General features: G+C 39.2%; 1 protein-coding gene across 1 annotated transcript in view; it reads left to right on the forward strand.

The window, feature by feature from the left end:
* The window catches only part of FBXO21 (F-box protein 21), a 162,051-nt gene that overhangs the window by 70,285 nt on the left and 78,951 nt on the right, over window positions 1-12,815 (forward strand). The window contains exons 7-8 of the mRNA XM_053701685.1: window positions 2,891-3,027; window positions 3,623-3,799. Coding sequence (XP_053557660.1) covers window positions 2,891-3,027; window positions 3,623-3,799 — 314 coding nt within the window. The remainder of the gene's footprint in view (window positions 1-2,890; window positions 3,028-3,622; window positions 3,800-12,815) is intronic.

Raw genomic sequence — 12,815 nt, forward strand, 5'->3', positions numbered from 1 at the left:
CAGATTTCAAGGAGACACAAAGTCCTTCAGTGATAAAGGAATGCAGAATTTGGCAGTGGACATAAACACATTTTCTGTTCATCGCAACAAACTATTATAGGAAAGCAACTAAATGTCAGGTGAATTAAGTATGCTTTGATAATGATAACGGATGTGATGGCACTGAATCCTTTCTTAGAAGCTCATGCAATAGATGCTTTCACTACAATGAGACTTTCCTGAGCCTGTGTCTTATGGTCATTCCTCTCATCCTTTGGATCCTATGAAAGATTCAACAGGACTGAGTAGTGGTGCTCCTGGATTATTTGCTTAGGTGTCCTTGATTGTTTGTTCTATAGAGACTACCTGTGGATGAACACTGGATTCTGAGTCTGACCTATTTATGTAAAGTACAGGCACTATTCAAAAAAGGCTAGACTTTGTGATCTGGTTGTGTACACTTTTGCAAAGTGTCAATCATCAGGCTTTTATCTAATGCCTTCTCTTATTGGATGCAGTCATGTGATACGTTATTGCATTCTATTCAGTTATATAATATCCTCTAAGTTTTGCTGACAAATTTATAAAGTTTCAATTTATCTGCAATATCAGGTATTATGAGCATCAGATGTCAGAGGTCTCAGGTACAGCAGTTCTTTAAGGCTTAGCGTGTAAAACTTAGACACCAATCTCTAGTGCATTCATAGGATTGATTTTTTGGTCCTTGATTATTTTTGAATCTCTGAGAATCATCCTCAGAGAATCTCATCTGTGTTTTGGTTATTTTATCTGATAGGTGAATAGCTAAATTGCAGACATTGTTTGGTTGTTCTTACTTGCTATTCCACTGAGTTGGTTTTGTGGCCCAATCTTACATTTTCAGGTTTGTGTCTGATCATCTTGACAGGATATTAGACTGAAGGTAAACTGGCAATTTGTGATTTCCAGATGGATTGATCTCTGCATCCTTTCACCTGAAGCATCATACTCATTCTGCAAAGACAATTTCTATTTGTTAGATGGTTGAAACAGACATCTCTTCTGAGAACTTAAAGTGTCATAAAACAGGTTGAGATCTGTGAATATCCTAAAAGGGCTAATTAATTAAAAATAGCTTCCATAAAAAAATTGCTTAGAGGACCAAAAAAAACAGTAGATTTGCATAAACAACACATGGATGGACATGCAATAGCACTTAGGGCTCCATGTGCGAAGCAGCGAAGGCTGCTCCGGAGCCCTTGCAGTGCAGGTTCGCATATGCGAGCCTGCTTCCCGCAATGTAAGAAGCAGTGGTCATTAGACCGCTATTTCTTACACCATATGTCACCTCTGAGGTGGCGAGGGAAAAATCACAGATCTCGCTCTCTCTCGGTGATTGACAGCCCCTTCAGTCGCACGATTGGTCGCGCGAATGAAGGGGCGGGCATTACACACTGCAACGAGTGTGTAATGATACATACGGGCCAGCGGATCAATAGATCTGCTGCCCGTGTATAGCGAAGGCAGACGGACAGCTTCACGAGTTGAGAAGCTGTCCGCCTGCCTTTTAGTACATGGAGCCCTTAGTCTGAACTTCAAATGAGTACTAGATTTTCTTCTGACAAATTTCCAAGTTATGTCTCTTTCCACTACCCCTGCACCATGTGACAGCCATCAGCCAATCACAAATGCATATATGTATATTCTGTGAATTCTTGCACATGCTCAGTAGGAGCTGGTGATTTAAAAGGTGTAAATATAAAAAGATTTTGTTAATGGAATTAAATTGGAAAGTTGTTTAAAATTGCATGCTCTATCTGAATGATTAAAGTTTAATTTGACCTGAATGTCCCTTTAAAAATTGCTGGCAAGTATTTTAAAATAATTTTCAAAAATACTTAAATAGCCATGCTGTCTGGAGCACTGTGTTCCACCCCCCTTATCAGTGTTTATACACAGGCATTGTGTTTCAACTGAGTTCACAGCTTCTAGGCATGCTCCAGCAGATAATCCCTGTTTACTTTTGCATTCTACCAAAACAACAATAGATGTAGATACAGCCAAAGAAACTTAAAATAAAGGGTTAATGGTGAGGCACTGCAGTATAAATGTGCAGGTAAAGTAATTAAAGTACATATTATTATATTTTGTCTCTATCCCAACTTGTTTTATGTTCATTTAAGTAAGGCAGCAGTGGGATGTTCTTTATCACACATTTCTGAAAACATGTGAACTGGATATTTTGCACTTCTGCTAATATCAAGTTTGGCACACAAAAAAATGTTAAGCTCTCTTAGCTTCAAAAGAAAGCATATTTTTTCAGCATGGTTTGCTGAGTATATTTTTAGTTCTCCGTTGCCTTGCGCTTTACTGCTTTGTTATGTCTTTGTTAAACAAAAATATAAACATAGTTACCATCATTACCAACGTAAATGTTTTTCACTGTAAGAGCAATCAAATAGTAGAACTCATTGCCTAAGGAGGTAGTGAATGCCAATACCTTAGATATATTTAAAAATGGCTTAGATACATATCTAGCTAGAAACAGAATTCAGGGATTTGATTGCTTGTGTTAAATGGGTCACATTTTTAATGGGATTAATTTAAGCTCAATTGCAGCTTTAATCAGGTAGGATCTCTATAAATTGAACTTGATGGACTTCTGTTGTCTTTCAACCTCATCTACTGTTACTATTTTCATATCTTGTCTCAGTCTCCAAAGTAACACTAACCAAGCTTCTACATAATTCATTACTGCTTTTTACTCTAAGGGTATGTGACTGCAAAGGAAAGTATCTTAAAGCCACTGGAAAATATGGGCTTTGGGTTTCTGTCCAGCTTTCTTTTAAACACACCTTTATTTGTTTTTAAGAAAACTGTAAATGAAAATAACAATTGATTTATCATTCTTTTTTTGTTCTTCTCCCGCTAGGTACTGATCAGTAAGACTGGAATCCCCATTAGCCTCTCTGTACTGTATTTAACCCTTGCTGAACGACTTGGGGTACACCTTGAACCTGTCAACTTTCCTCACCACTTTATGCTCAGATGGTGCTTAGGCACAAGTGGGTAAGAGAATTCTTCTATCAACTGTACTTGAGGTGGTTTTCAATACAGCAAAATGTAATACCTTATTTGCTCAGGCAAGAGGATACAAATGTACTTGCTGTGATTATACTTTTAATAGAATATTTGTGAATGTGTATTCACATAAGGTATCCTAAATCTATAGTTTACTTTGGAAATGTGTAGTGTCAGTCTTAAAGAGATTATGTGTTAAAGAAGTATCAGCTGTGGATTCAAGTACACCTGTTTAGCTGAGAGTGTGTACAGCACTCCATTGAGAATATAAATTTTACATGAGAAACTGGTATTAGAATTAGTTTGTACGTAAATTTGCATTAGAAAAATATGTTAATATTATTTTGCCACATATTCTAGTAATGTAACTCTGAAAATGTATGTGAGCTGACAACCTTTTAGTGTGTCATTTTACAGCATGATAGTCTGGTTGGATTATCTCATGTATTTTGTGAGTATAACACATTAGTGTTGTTGGTTTAGAACTACATATCACTCTTTCCTTATGTTTTGTGCTTTATCAGTAAGTGGTATGTCTTGCCCATTGTCATTAGACTGTCTCCCTATGCAATTCTGTCTCCAGAAGTTCCAGTATCTTAGACTACCTGTATGTGGATGCCTTTGGAGGGGGCATGCGTCTAACTGCTAAGGAGTGCGAGTATATGATTGGTCAGCGTGTAACTGAAGAATTTTATGGAACTGTCAGCACAAAGGAGGTGATGCAGCGCATGGTGGGAAACCTTCTGAACCTCGGAAAAAGGTAAAAAAACATGTAGCACCTTTATCCTTCTTAGGAGTATGTTTAGGAGTAGTATGTATTTGTGTATATATTTGTGTATATATGTGTATATTTGTGTGTGTGTGTGTATATATATATATATATATATATATATATATATATATATATATATATATATATATATATATATATGTGTGTGTCTGTGTTAAGTTTACAAGTTTGTTTGCATGGCGGCGGCAGGGGTTTGGGGGTTTTGGTCGGTACCTTTTTGATACATACATATATATATATATGTATATTGGTGTGTGTGTGTCTGTATGTGTATATATGTGTGTGTGTGTGTATGTATGTATGTATGTATGTATATATATGTATATATATGTATATATATATATATATATATATATATATATATATATATATATATATATGTATATATATATATATATATACACAAATATCGCAAAATAGCTGAAAGAGTCACAAAAAAGAAGTAATATCCCTATTAAACTTCCAGAACAATGAGAAAACAAGAATATTGTGATAGAAGCGCAAAAACCTGCAATCTGTAATCACCTGAGAGTGCCAGATGACGCTACACTACAGTAATTATTACAACTATAGAATAAGAAAGTTATTCTGAAAACCAATAATACAAATATTATGGATTATAATACGTATAAAAAAGGGGAGTTGGTATCATAAGTGAACAAATACTTATCCAATTCGTTACAAGTAACCAAACTTAAAGTGCTAAAAATACCAATATAGGTGCTTAAACACGCTCTAAGAATATATGATAAAAGGAAAGCAAAATAAAATAGAATGACATAAATCTAGCAGTATTACAAGCAGTATTATCTCATTATATATGAAAAGTCTCCAAAAACACAGTCTGTAATGAAGATGTAGTAGTCAAAAAAGGATGTAGATGGTTGTGAACAAATGTGTTACAAAAAACGAATTCAGCAACTGTAATCCAAAAACAGCTTTCTGTGGCGTTTTCACCAAAAACGAATATGTCCGGATAGGTAACAGTGTGAATCTTTCTTTCCAGGTGTGTATATGAGTGGGTACTCACCAGATATCACCTCAATCGTATGAGGTAAGAGTATAGCCAGCACCGGAACTCGTCCGTTTCAAAAGAAGCCAGAGAGGGAACCCATAGATGTATCTTCATCCGTCTTTCTTTAGATCACCACAGAGGCAGGGCAATGTGACGGAAGGCTTCGATGTAGGATATACAAAATAACACATAAAACAGAGAGAAGCGCCAAATAGTGTGATACTTGATTTATTAACCCCTTAATGACCGGACCATTTTTCAATTTTCTTACCCTTAATGACAATGGCTATTTTTACATTTCTGCAGTGTTTGTGTTTAGCTGTAATTTTCCTCTTACTCATTTACTGTACCCACACATATTATATACCGTTTTTCTCACCACTAAATGGACTTTCTAAAGATACCATTATTTTCATCATATCTTATAATTTACTATAAAAAAAAAAAAAATATGAGGAAATTTTTTTAAAAAAAACACACTTTTTCTAACTTTGACCCCCAAAATCTGTTAGACATCTACAACCACCAAAAAACACCCATTCTAAATAGTTTATAAATTTTGTCCCGAGTTTAGAAATACCCAATGTTTACATGTTCTTTGCTTTTTTTGCAAGTTATAGGGCAAAAAATACAAGTAGCATTTTGCTATTTCCAAACCACTTTTTTTTTTCAAAATTAGCGCTAGTTACATTGGAACACTGATATCTTTCAGGAATCCCTGAATATCCCTTGACATGTATATATTTTTATTTATAAGACATCCCAAAGTATTGATCTAGGCCCATTTTGGTATATTTCATGCCACCATTTCACCGCCAAATACGATCAAATAAAAAAAAAAACTTAAATTGTTCACAATTTTAGGTTTCTCACTGAAATTATTTACAAACAGCTTGTGCAATTATGGCACACATGGTTGTAAATGCTTCTCTGGGATCTCCTTTGTTCAGAAATAGCAGACATATATGGCTTTGGCGTTGCTTTTTGGTAATAATAAGGCCGTTAAATGCTGCTGCGCACCACACTTGTAATATGCCCAGCAGTTAAGGGGTTAATTAGGTAGCTTGTAGGGTTAATTTTTAGCTTTAGTGTAGAGATCAGCCTCCCACCTGACACATCCCACCCCCTGATCCCCCCCTGACTCCCCTCAAACAGCTCTCTTCCCTCCCCCACCTCACAATTGTCACCGCCATCTTAAGTACTGGCAGAAAGTCTGCCAGTACTGAAATAAAAATCATTTATTATTTTTATTTTTTTTATTTTCATACAGTCTGCAGTGATGGATCCCCCCTTACCCCACAACCTCCCTGATCCCCCCCATACATCTCTCTAACCCACCCCCTCTACCTATTTGCCGCCATCTTGGGTACTGGCAGCTGTCTGCCAGTACCCAATTTGCCCCAAAAATATTTTTTTTATATGAAAAATTTGTTTTCTGTAGTGTAGCTGGCCCCCCTAAATAATCTACATCCCTCCCCCTTCCAGATCCCTTACTAAACAACGCCGATCCCCCAGCATCTGCATCGGTCTTTTTTTTTTTATTTGCGTGCATACAGAGTGGCCCTTTCTGCATCAGTGGGTAAAATAGGGGATTGCAGTGATGCCTCAATATTGAGGCATCACTACAATCCCTTGTAAGCAGCTGGGATCGCTTCCAGCACTTCTAACAACAGAGGACGTGCCAGGTACGTCAATTGTCGTTAAGGGGAGTTTTTTCTATGACGTACCTGGTACATCCTCTGTCATTAAGGGGTTAATAACACACACACACACATATCAAAGGGTTCGATGTGAATATGCTTACTAGAGTTACCCTCAACAAATGAGGTATGAAACGGGTAAAAACGTAGTGTTGTTGGCACCAATATAAAATTTTCAAGATGTTGGCAAACTACCAGGACCGGGTAGCCCGTATCAAACAGCCTTTTCATATATAATGAGATAATACTGCTTGTAATACTGCTGGGTTTATGTCATTCTATTTTATTTTATTTTGCTTTCCTTTTATCATATATTGTTAGAGCATGTTTAAGCACCTATATTGGTATTTTTAGCACTTTAAGTTTGGTTACTTGTAACGAATTGGATAAGTATTTGTTCACTTATGATACCAACTCCCCTTTTTTATACGTATTATAATCCATAATATTTGTATTATTGGTTTTCAGAATAACTTTCTTATTCTATAGTTGTAATAATTACTGTAGTGTAGCGTCATCTTGCACTCTCAGGTGATTACAGATTGCAGGTTTTTGCGCTTCTATCACAATATTCTTGTTTTCTCATATATAAGTGTGTGTGTATGTATGTATATATATATATATATATATATATATATATACACACAGTATGTGTGTGATATTTATCAAAGGCTGTAATGTTTATGTGGATCAATTAATAATATACATCTCTTAAGCTTTCTTTAGGTCTCTTCCCCAGTTTAAAATATTTGAAAAAACACCTTTCTCTTGTAAGGTGTATCCAGTCCACGGGTTCATCCATTACTTGTTGGATATTCTCCTTCCCAACAGGAAGTTGCAAGAGGACACATACAGCAGAGCTGTCTATATAGCTCATCCCCTAACTGCCACTCCCAGTCATTCTCTTGCAACTCTCGACAAGATAGAAAGTATAAGAGATATGTGGTGACTTAGTGTAGTTTTTACCTTCAATCAAGAGTTTCTTATTTTTAAACGGTACCGGCGTCGTACTGTTTTACTCCCAGGCAGAAATTAGAAGAAGAATCTGCCTGGAGGTTGATGATCTTAGCGGTTTGTAACTAAGGTCCATTGCTGTTCTCACGCATAACTGAAGAGTATGGGAAAGACTTCAGTTGGGGGAACGGTTTGCAGATTACCTGCTTTGAGGTATGTTCAGTATATTTATTTCTAGAGAGATAAGACCTAGAAAATGCTGACAGAGCCTTTTATAATTGTGGTAAGCCTGATGCAGTGATTTAACAACGACTGGGATCATGCTTACAAAAAAGGGTAATATTCATGTTAATACTCATATTTCTTAGTGACAAAACGTTTACATGTTATATAGAAAGAACGTTTTTTCTCTGAGGGTGATAAATCGTTTTTTGGGGCCTAGTTTCCACATGGCTAGTCAGATACTCCTAGGAGTATTTTCTTAAGGCCCTCTGACATCGAGTGCATGGTGGGAGGGGCCTATTTTCGCGCTCTAGATGCGCAGTTCTTATTCAGACTGAGACATCCAGCTTCCCTAAAGGAGTCCTCTGGCATTTGAGGACCACTATAGAGGGCTTATTTCTTCCCTAAATCGTATTTGAGGGCAGGTAGGAGCCACAGTAGAGCTGTGGCAAGGTGTTTAACTGTTTATTAACCTTTTTTTAACGTTTTTCAAATCCGGTTAGGGTTAATCATCCATTTGCAAGTTGGTGCAATGCTGCTTTAGTCCCTTATACACACTGTAAACATTTCGAAGAGTTTACTACTTTTTAACACTGTTTTGCAGTTTATGTGATAGTTTTTTTCTCTTAAAGGCACAGTACCGTTTTTGTTTAATTGCTGTTTCACATTTATTAAAGTGTTTTCCAAGCTTGCTGGTCTCATTACTAGTCTGTTAAACATGTCTGACATAGAGGAAACTCCTTGTTCAATATGTTTAGAAGCCATTGTGGAACCCCCTCTTAGAATGTGTACCAAATGTACTGAAATTTCTATAAATTATAAAGACCATATTATGGCATTTAAAGATTTATCACCAGAGGTTTCTCAGACTGACAAAAGGGAGGTTATGCCATCTAGCTCTCCCCACATGTCAGAACCTATAACTCCCGCTCAAGTGACGCCAAGTACATCTAGCGCGTCCAATGCGTTTACCTTACAAGACATGGCAGCAGTTATGACTAATACCCTCACAGAGGTATTGTCCAAACTGCCTGGGTTACAAGGAAAGCGAGACAGCTCTGGGGCTAGAACAAATACAGAGCTTTCTGACGCTTTAGTAGCTATGTCCGATATACCCTAACAATGCTCCGAAGCCACGGCAAGGGAGTTGCTATCTGAGGGTGAGATTTCAGATTCAGGGAAGACGTTACTTCAGTCCGATTCTGAAATGACAGCCTTTAAATTTAAGCTTGAACACCTCCGCTTATTGCTCAGGGAGGTTTTAGCGACTCTGGATGACTGTGACCCCATTGTAGTTCCAGAGAAATTGTGTAAAATGGACAAATACTTTGCAGTGCCTGTTTACACTGATGTCTTTCCAGTCCCTAAGAGGTTCTCAGAAATTATTACTAAGGAATGGGATAGACCAGGTGTTCCGTTCTCTCCCCCTCCTGCTTTTAAAAAGATGTTTCCCATAGATGTCGCTATACGGGACTCGTGGCAGACAGTCCCTAGGGTGGAGGGTGCTGTTTCTACCCTAGCTAAGCGTACAACTATCCCCGTCGAGGACAGTTGTGCTTTCTTAGATCCTATGGATAAAAAATTGGAGGGTCTCCTTAAGAAAATTTTTATCCATCAAGGTTTTACTCTCCAGCCTCTTGCATGCATTGCTCCAGTTACTGCTGCAGCGGCTTTTTGGTTCATGTCTCTTGAGGAAGCTCTACAGGTGGAGACCCCGTTAGATGATATTTTAGACAGGATTAAAGCTCTCAAGTTAGCTAATTCCTTTATTTCTGACGCCATTTTTCATCTAACCAAACTAACGTCTAAGAATTCAGGTTTTGCCATTCTGGCGCGCAGGGTGCTATGGCTTAAGCCCTGGTCAGCAGACGTTACTTCAAAGTCTAAGCTTCTTAACATCCCCTTCAAAGGACAGACCCTATTCGGGCCGGGCCTGAAGGAGATCATTTGCCTAGTCCAAACCAGTCTGGAGAACGAACCAGGCTTGGAACAAGGGGAAGCAGGCCAAAAAAATCTGCTGCCGCCTCTAAGACAGCATGAAGGAGTAGCCTCCTATCCGGGACCGGATCTAGTAGGGGGCAGACTTTCTCTCTTTGCCCAGGCTTGGGCAAGAGACGTACAGGATCCCTGGGCATGAGAGATTGTTTCCCAGGGATATCTTCTGGACTTCAAAGCCTCATCTCCAACGGGGAGATTTCATCTCTCACAATTATCTGTAAACCAGATAAAGAGAGAGGCATTCTTACGTTGTGTTCAAGACCTACTGGTTATGGGAGTGATCCACCCAGTTCCAAGGGAGGAACAGGGGCAGGGCTTCTATTCAAATCTGTTTATAGTTCCCAAAAAAGAGGGAACTTTCAGACCAATCTTGGATCTCAAGATCCTAAACAAATTTCTCAGGGTCCCATCCTTCAAGATGGAGACTATCCGAACCATCCTCCCTATGATCCAGGAGGGTCAGTATATGACTACCGTGGACTTAAAGGATGCTTATCTCCACATTCCAATTCACAGAGATCATCATCAGTGGGTTAGCCACGGCACCAAGAATCTTTACAAAGGTTCTAGGGTCCCTACTGGCGGTTCTAAGGCCACGGGGCATAGCGGTGGCTCCTTACCTAGACGACATTCTGATACAGGCGTCGACTTTTCAAATCGCCAAGTCCCATATGGACATTGTTCTGGCCTTTCTGAGGTCTCACGGGTGGAAGGTGAACGAAGAAAAGAGTTCTCTCTCCCCTCACAAGAGTTTCCTTCCTAGGAACACTGATAGATTCAGTAGAAATGAAAAATTTTCTGACAGAGGTCAGGTTATCAAAGCTTCTAACTTCCTGCCTTGCTCTTCATTCCACTTCTCGGCCGTCAGTGGCTCAGTGTATGGAAGTAATCGGCCTAATGGTAGCGGCAATGGACATAGTTCCGTTTGCCCGCCTACATCTCAGACCACTGCAACTTTGCATGCTCAATCAGTGGAATGGGGACTACACAGATTTGTCCCCTCTACTAAATCTGGATCAAGAGACCAGGGATTCTCTTCTCTGGTGGTTATCTCTGGTCCATCTGTCCAGGGGAATGAGTTTCCGCAGGCCAGAGTGGACTATAGTGACGACAGATGCCAGCCCTCTGGGCTGGGGCGCAGTCTGGAACTCCCTGAAGGCTCAGGGTTCGTGGACTCAGGAGGAAGCCCTCCTTCCGATAAACGTTCTGGAACTGAGAGCGATATTCAATGCTCTTCAGGCTTGGCCTCAACTAGCTGCGGTCGGGTTCATCAGATTTCAGTAGGACAATATCATGACTGTAGCCTATATCAACCATCAGGGGGAACAAGAAGCCCCCTGGCAATGTTGGAGGTTTCAAAGATAATTCTATGGGCAGAGGTTCACTCTTGCCATCTCTCAGCTATCCATATCCCAGGAGTAGAGAACTGGGAGGCGGATTTTCTAAGTCGGCAGACTTTTCATCCGGGGTAGTGGGAGCTCCATCCGGAGGTATTTGCCCAGCTGATTCAACTATGGGGCAAACCAGAACTGGATCTGATGGCGTCTCATCAGAACGCCAAGCTTCCTTGTTACGGGTCCAGGTCAAGGGATCCCCAGGCAGCGCTGTTAGATGCTCTAGCAGTGCCCTGGTCCTTCAGCCTGGCTTATGTGTTCCCACCATTTCCTCTTCTCCCTCGTCTGATTGCCAAAATCAAGCAGGAGAGAGCTTCAGTGATTTTGATAGCACCTGCGTGGCCACGCAGGATTTGGTATGCAGATCTGGTGGACATGTCATCCTTTCGGCAGGACCTTCTACTCCAAGGTCCATTCAAACATCCAAATCTAATTTATCTGCGGCTGACTGCTTGGAGATTGAACGCTTGATTTTATCAAAACGTGGTTTCTCCGAGTCGGTCATTGATACCTTAATTCAGGCTCGAAAGACTGTCAACAGGAAGATCTATCATAAGATATGGTGTAAATATCTTCATTGGTGTGAATCCAAGGGTTACTCATGGAGTAAAGTCAGGATTCCTAGGATGATATTCTTTCTCCAAGAAGGATTGGAGAAGGGATTGTCAGCTAGTTCCTTAAAGGGACAGATTTCTGCTCTGTCTATTCTTCTGCACAAGAGTCTGGCAGATGTTCCAGACGTTCAGGCGTTTTATCAGGCTTTAGTTAGAATCAAGCCTGTGTTTAAACCTGTTGCTCCGCCATGGAGTTTAAATTTAGTTCTTAAAGTTCTTCAAGGGGTTCTGTTTGAACCTCTGCATTCCATAGATATCAAGCTTTTATCTTGGAATGTTCTGTTTTTGGTAGCTATCTCTTCGGCTCGAAGAGTTTCAGAGTTATCTGCCTTACAGTGTGATTCCCCTTATCTGATCTTCCATGCAGATAAGTTAGTTTTGCGTACCAAACCTGGGTTTCTTCCTAAGGTGGTATCTAATAAGAATATCAATCAGGAGATTGTTGTTCTGTCACTGTGTCCTGGATACACCTTTCTCTTGTGGTGTATCCAGTCCACGGCCCGCCCTGTCACTTTAAGGCAGGTGTTTTTTATTTTTAATCTACAGTCACCACTGCACCCTATAGTTTCTCCTTTTTTCTTGCTTGTCTTCGGTCGAATGACTGGGAGTGGCAGTTAGGGGAGGAGCTATATAGACAGCTCTGCTGTGGGTGTCCTCTTGCAACTTCCTGTTGGGAAGGAGAATATCCCACAAGAAATGGATGAACCCATGGACTGGATACACCACAAGAGAAAGAAATTTATCAGGTAAGCATAAATTTTGTTTTTAATTTACACTTCATAAACTTCTAATACAATTCTAGTAGCATTTACGTGCTTGATGTACTATTAAATGAATCTTTAGCAAACTTTTTGACATGTATGATTATAAAAACAGTATAGTATACAATATGTTATTTGATTTGCTGTTTTTACAGTGAGACATATTTTTATTGCATTTTTGATAAATTACCACGATTACTATTTCAGTTATTTTACTCTGGGGTTTTTTCCCTCATAAAATTATGTTTCTCGTTTATAAGGAAAGTAAATATTTTGGCAATTATTCCTCAGAAATATTTTAACTACTGCTTAAAATGATTTAATTCCA

Source organism: Bombina bombina, chromosome 2 (assembly GCF_027579735.1).
Source record: "Bombina bombina isolate aBomBom1 chromosome 2, aBomBom1.pri, whole genome shotgun sequence".
Taxonomy (NCBI): Eukaryota; Metazoa; Chordata; class Amphibia; order Anura; family Bombinatoridae; genus Bombina; species Bombina bombina.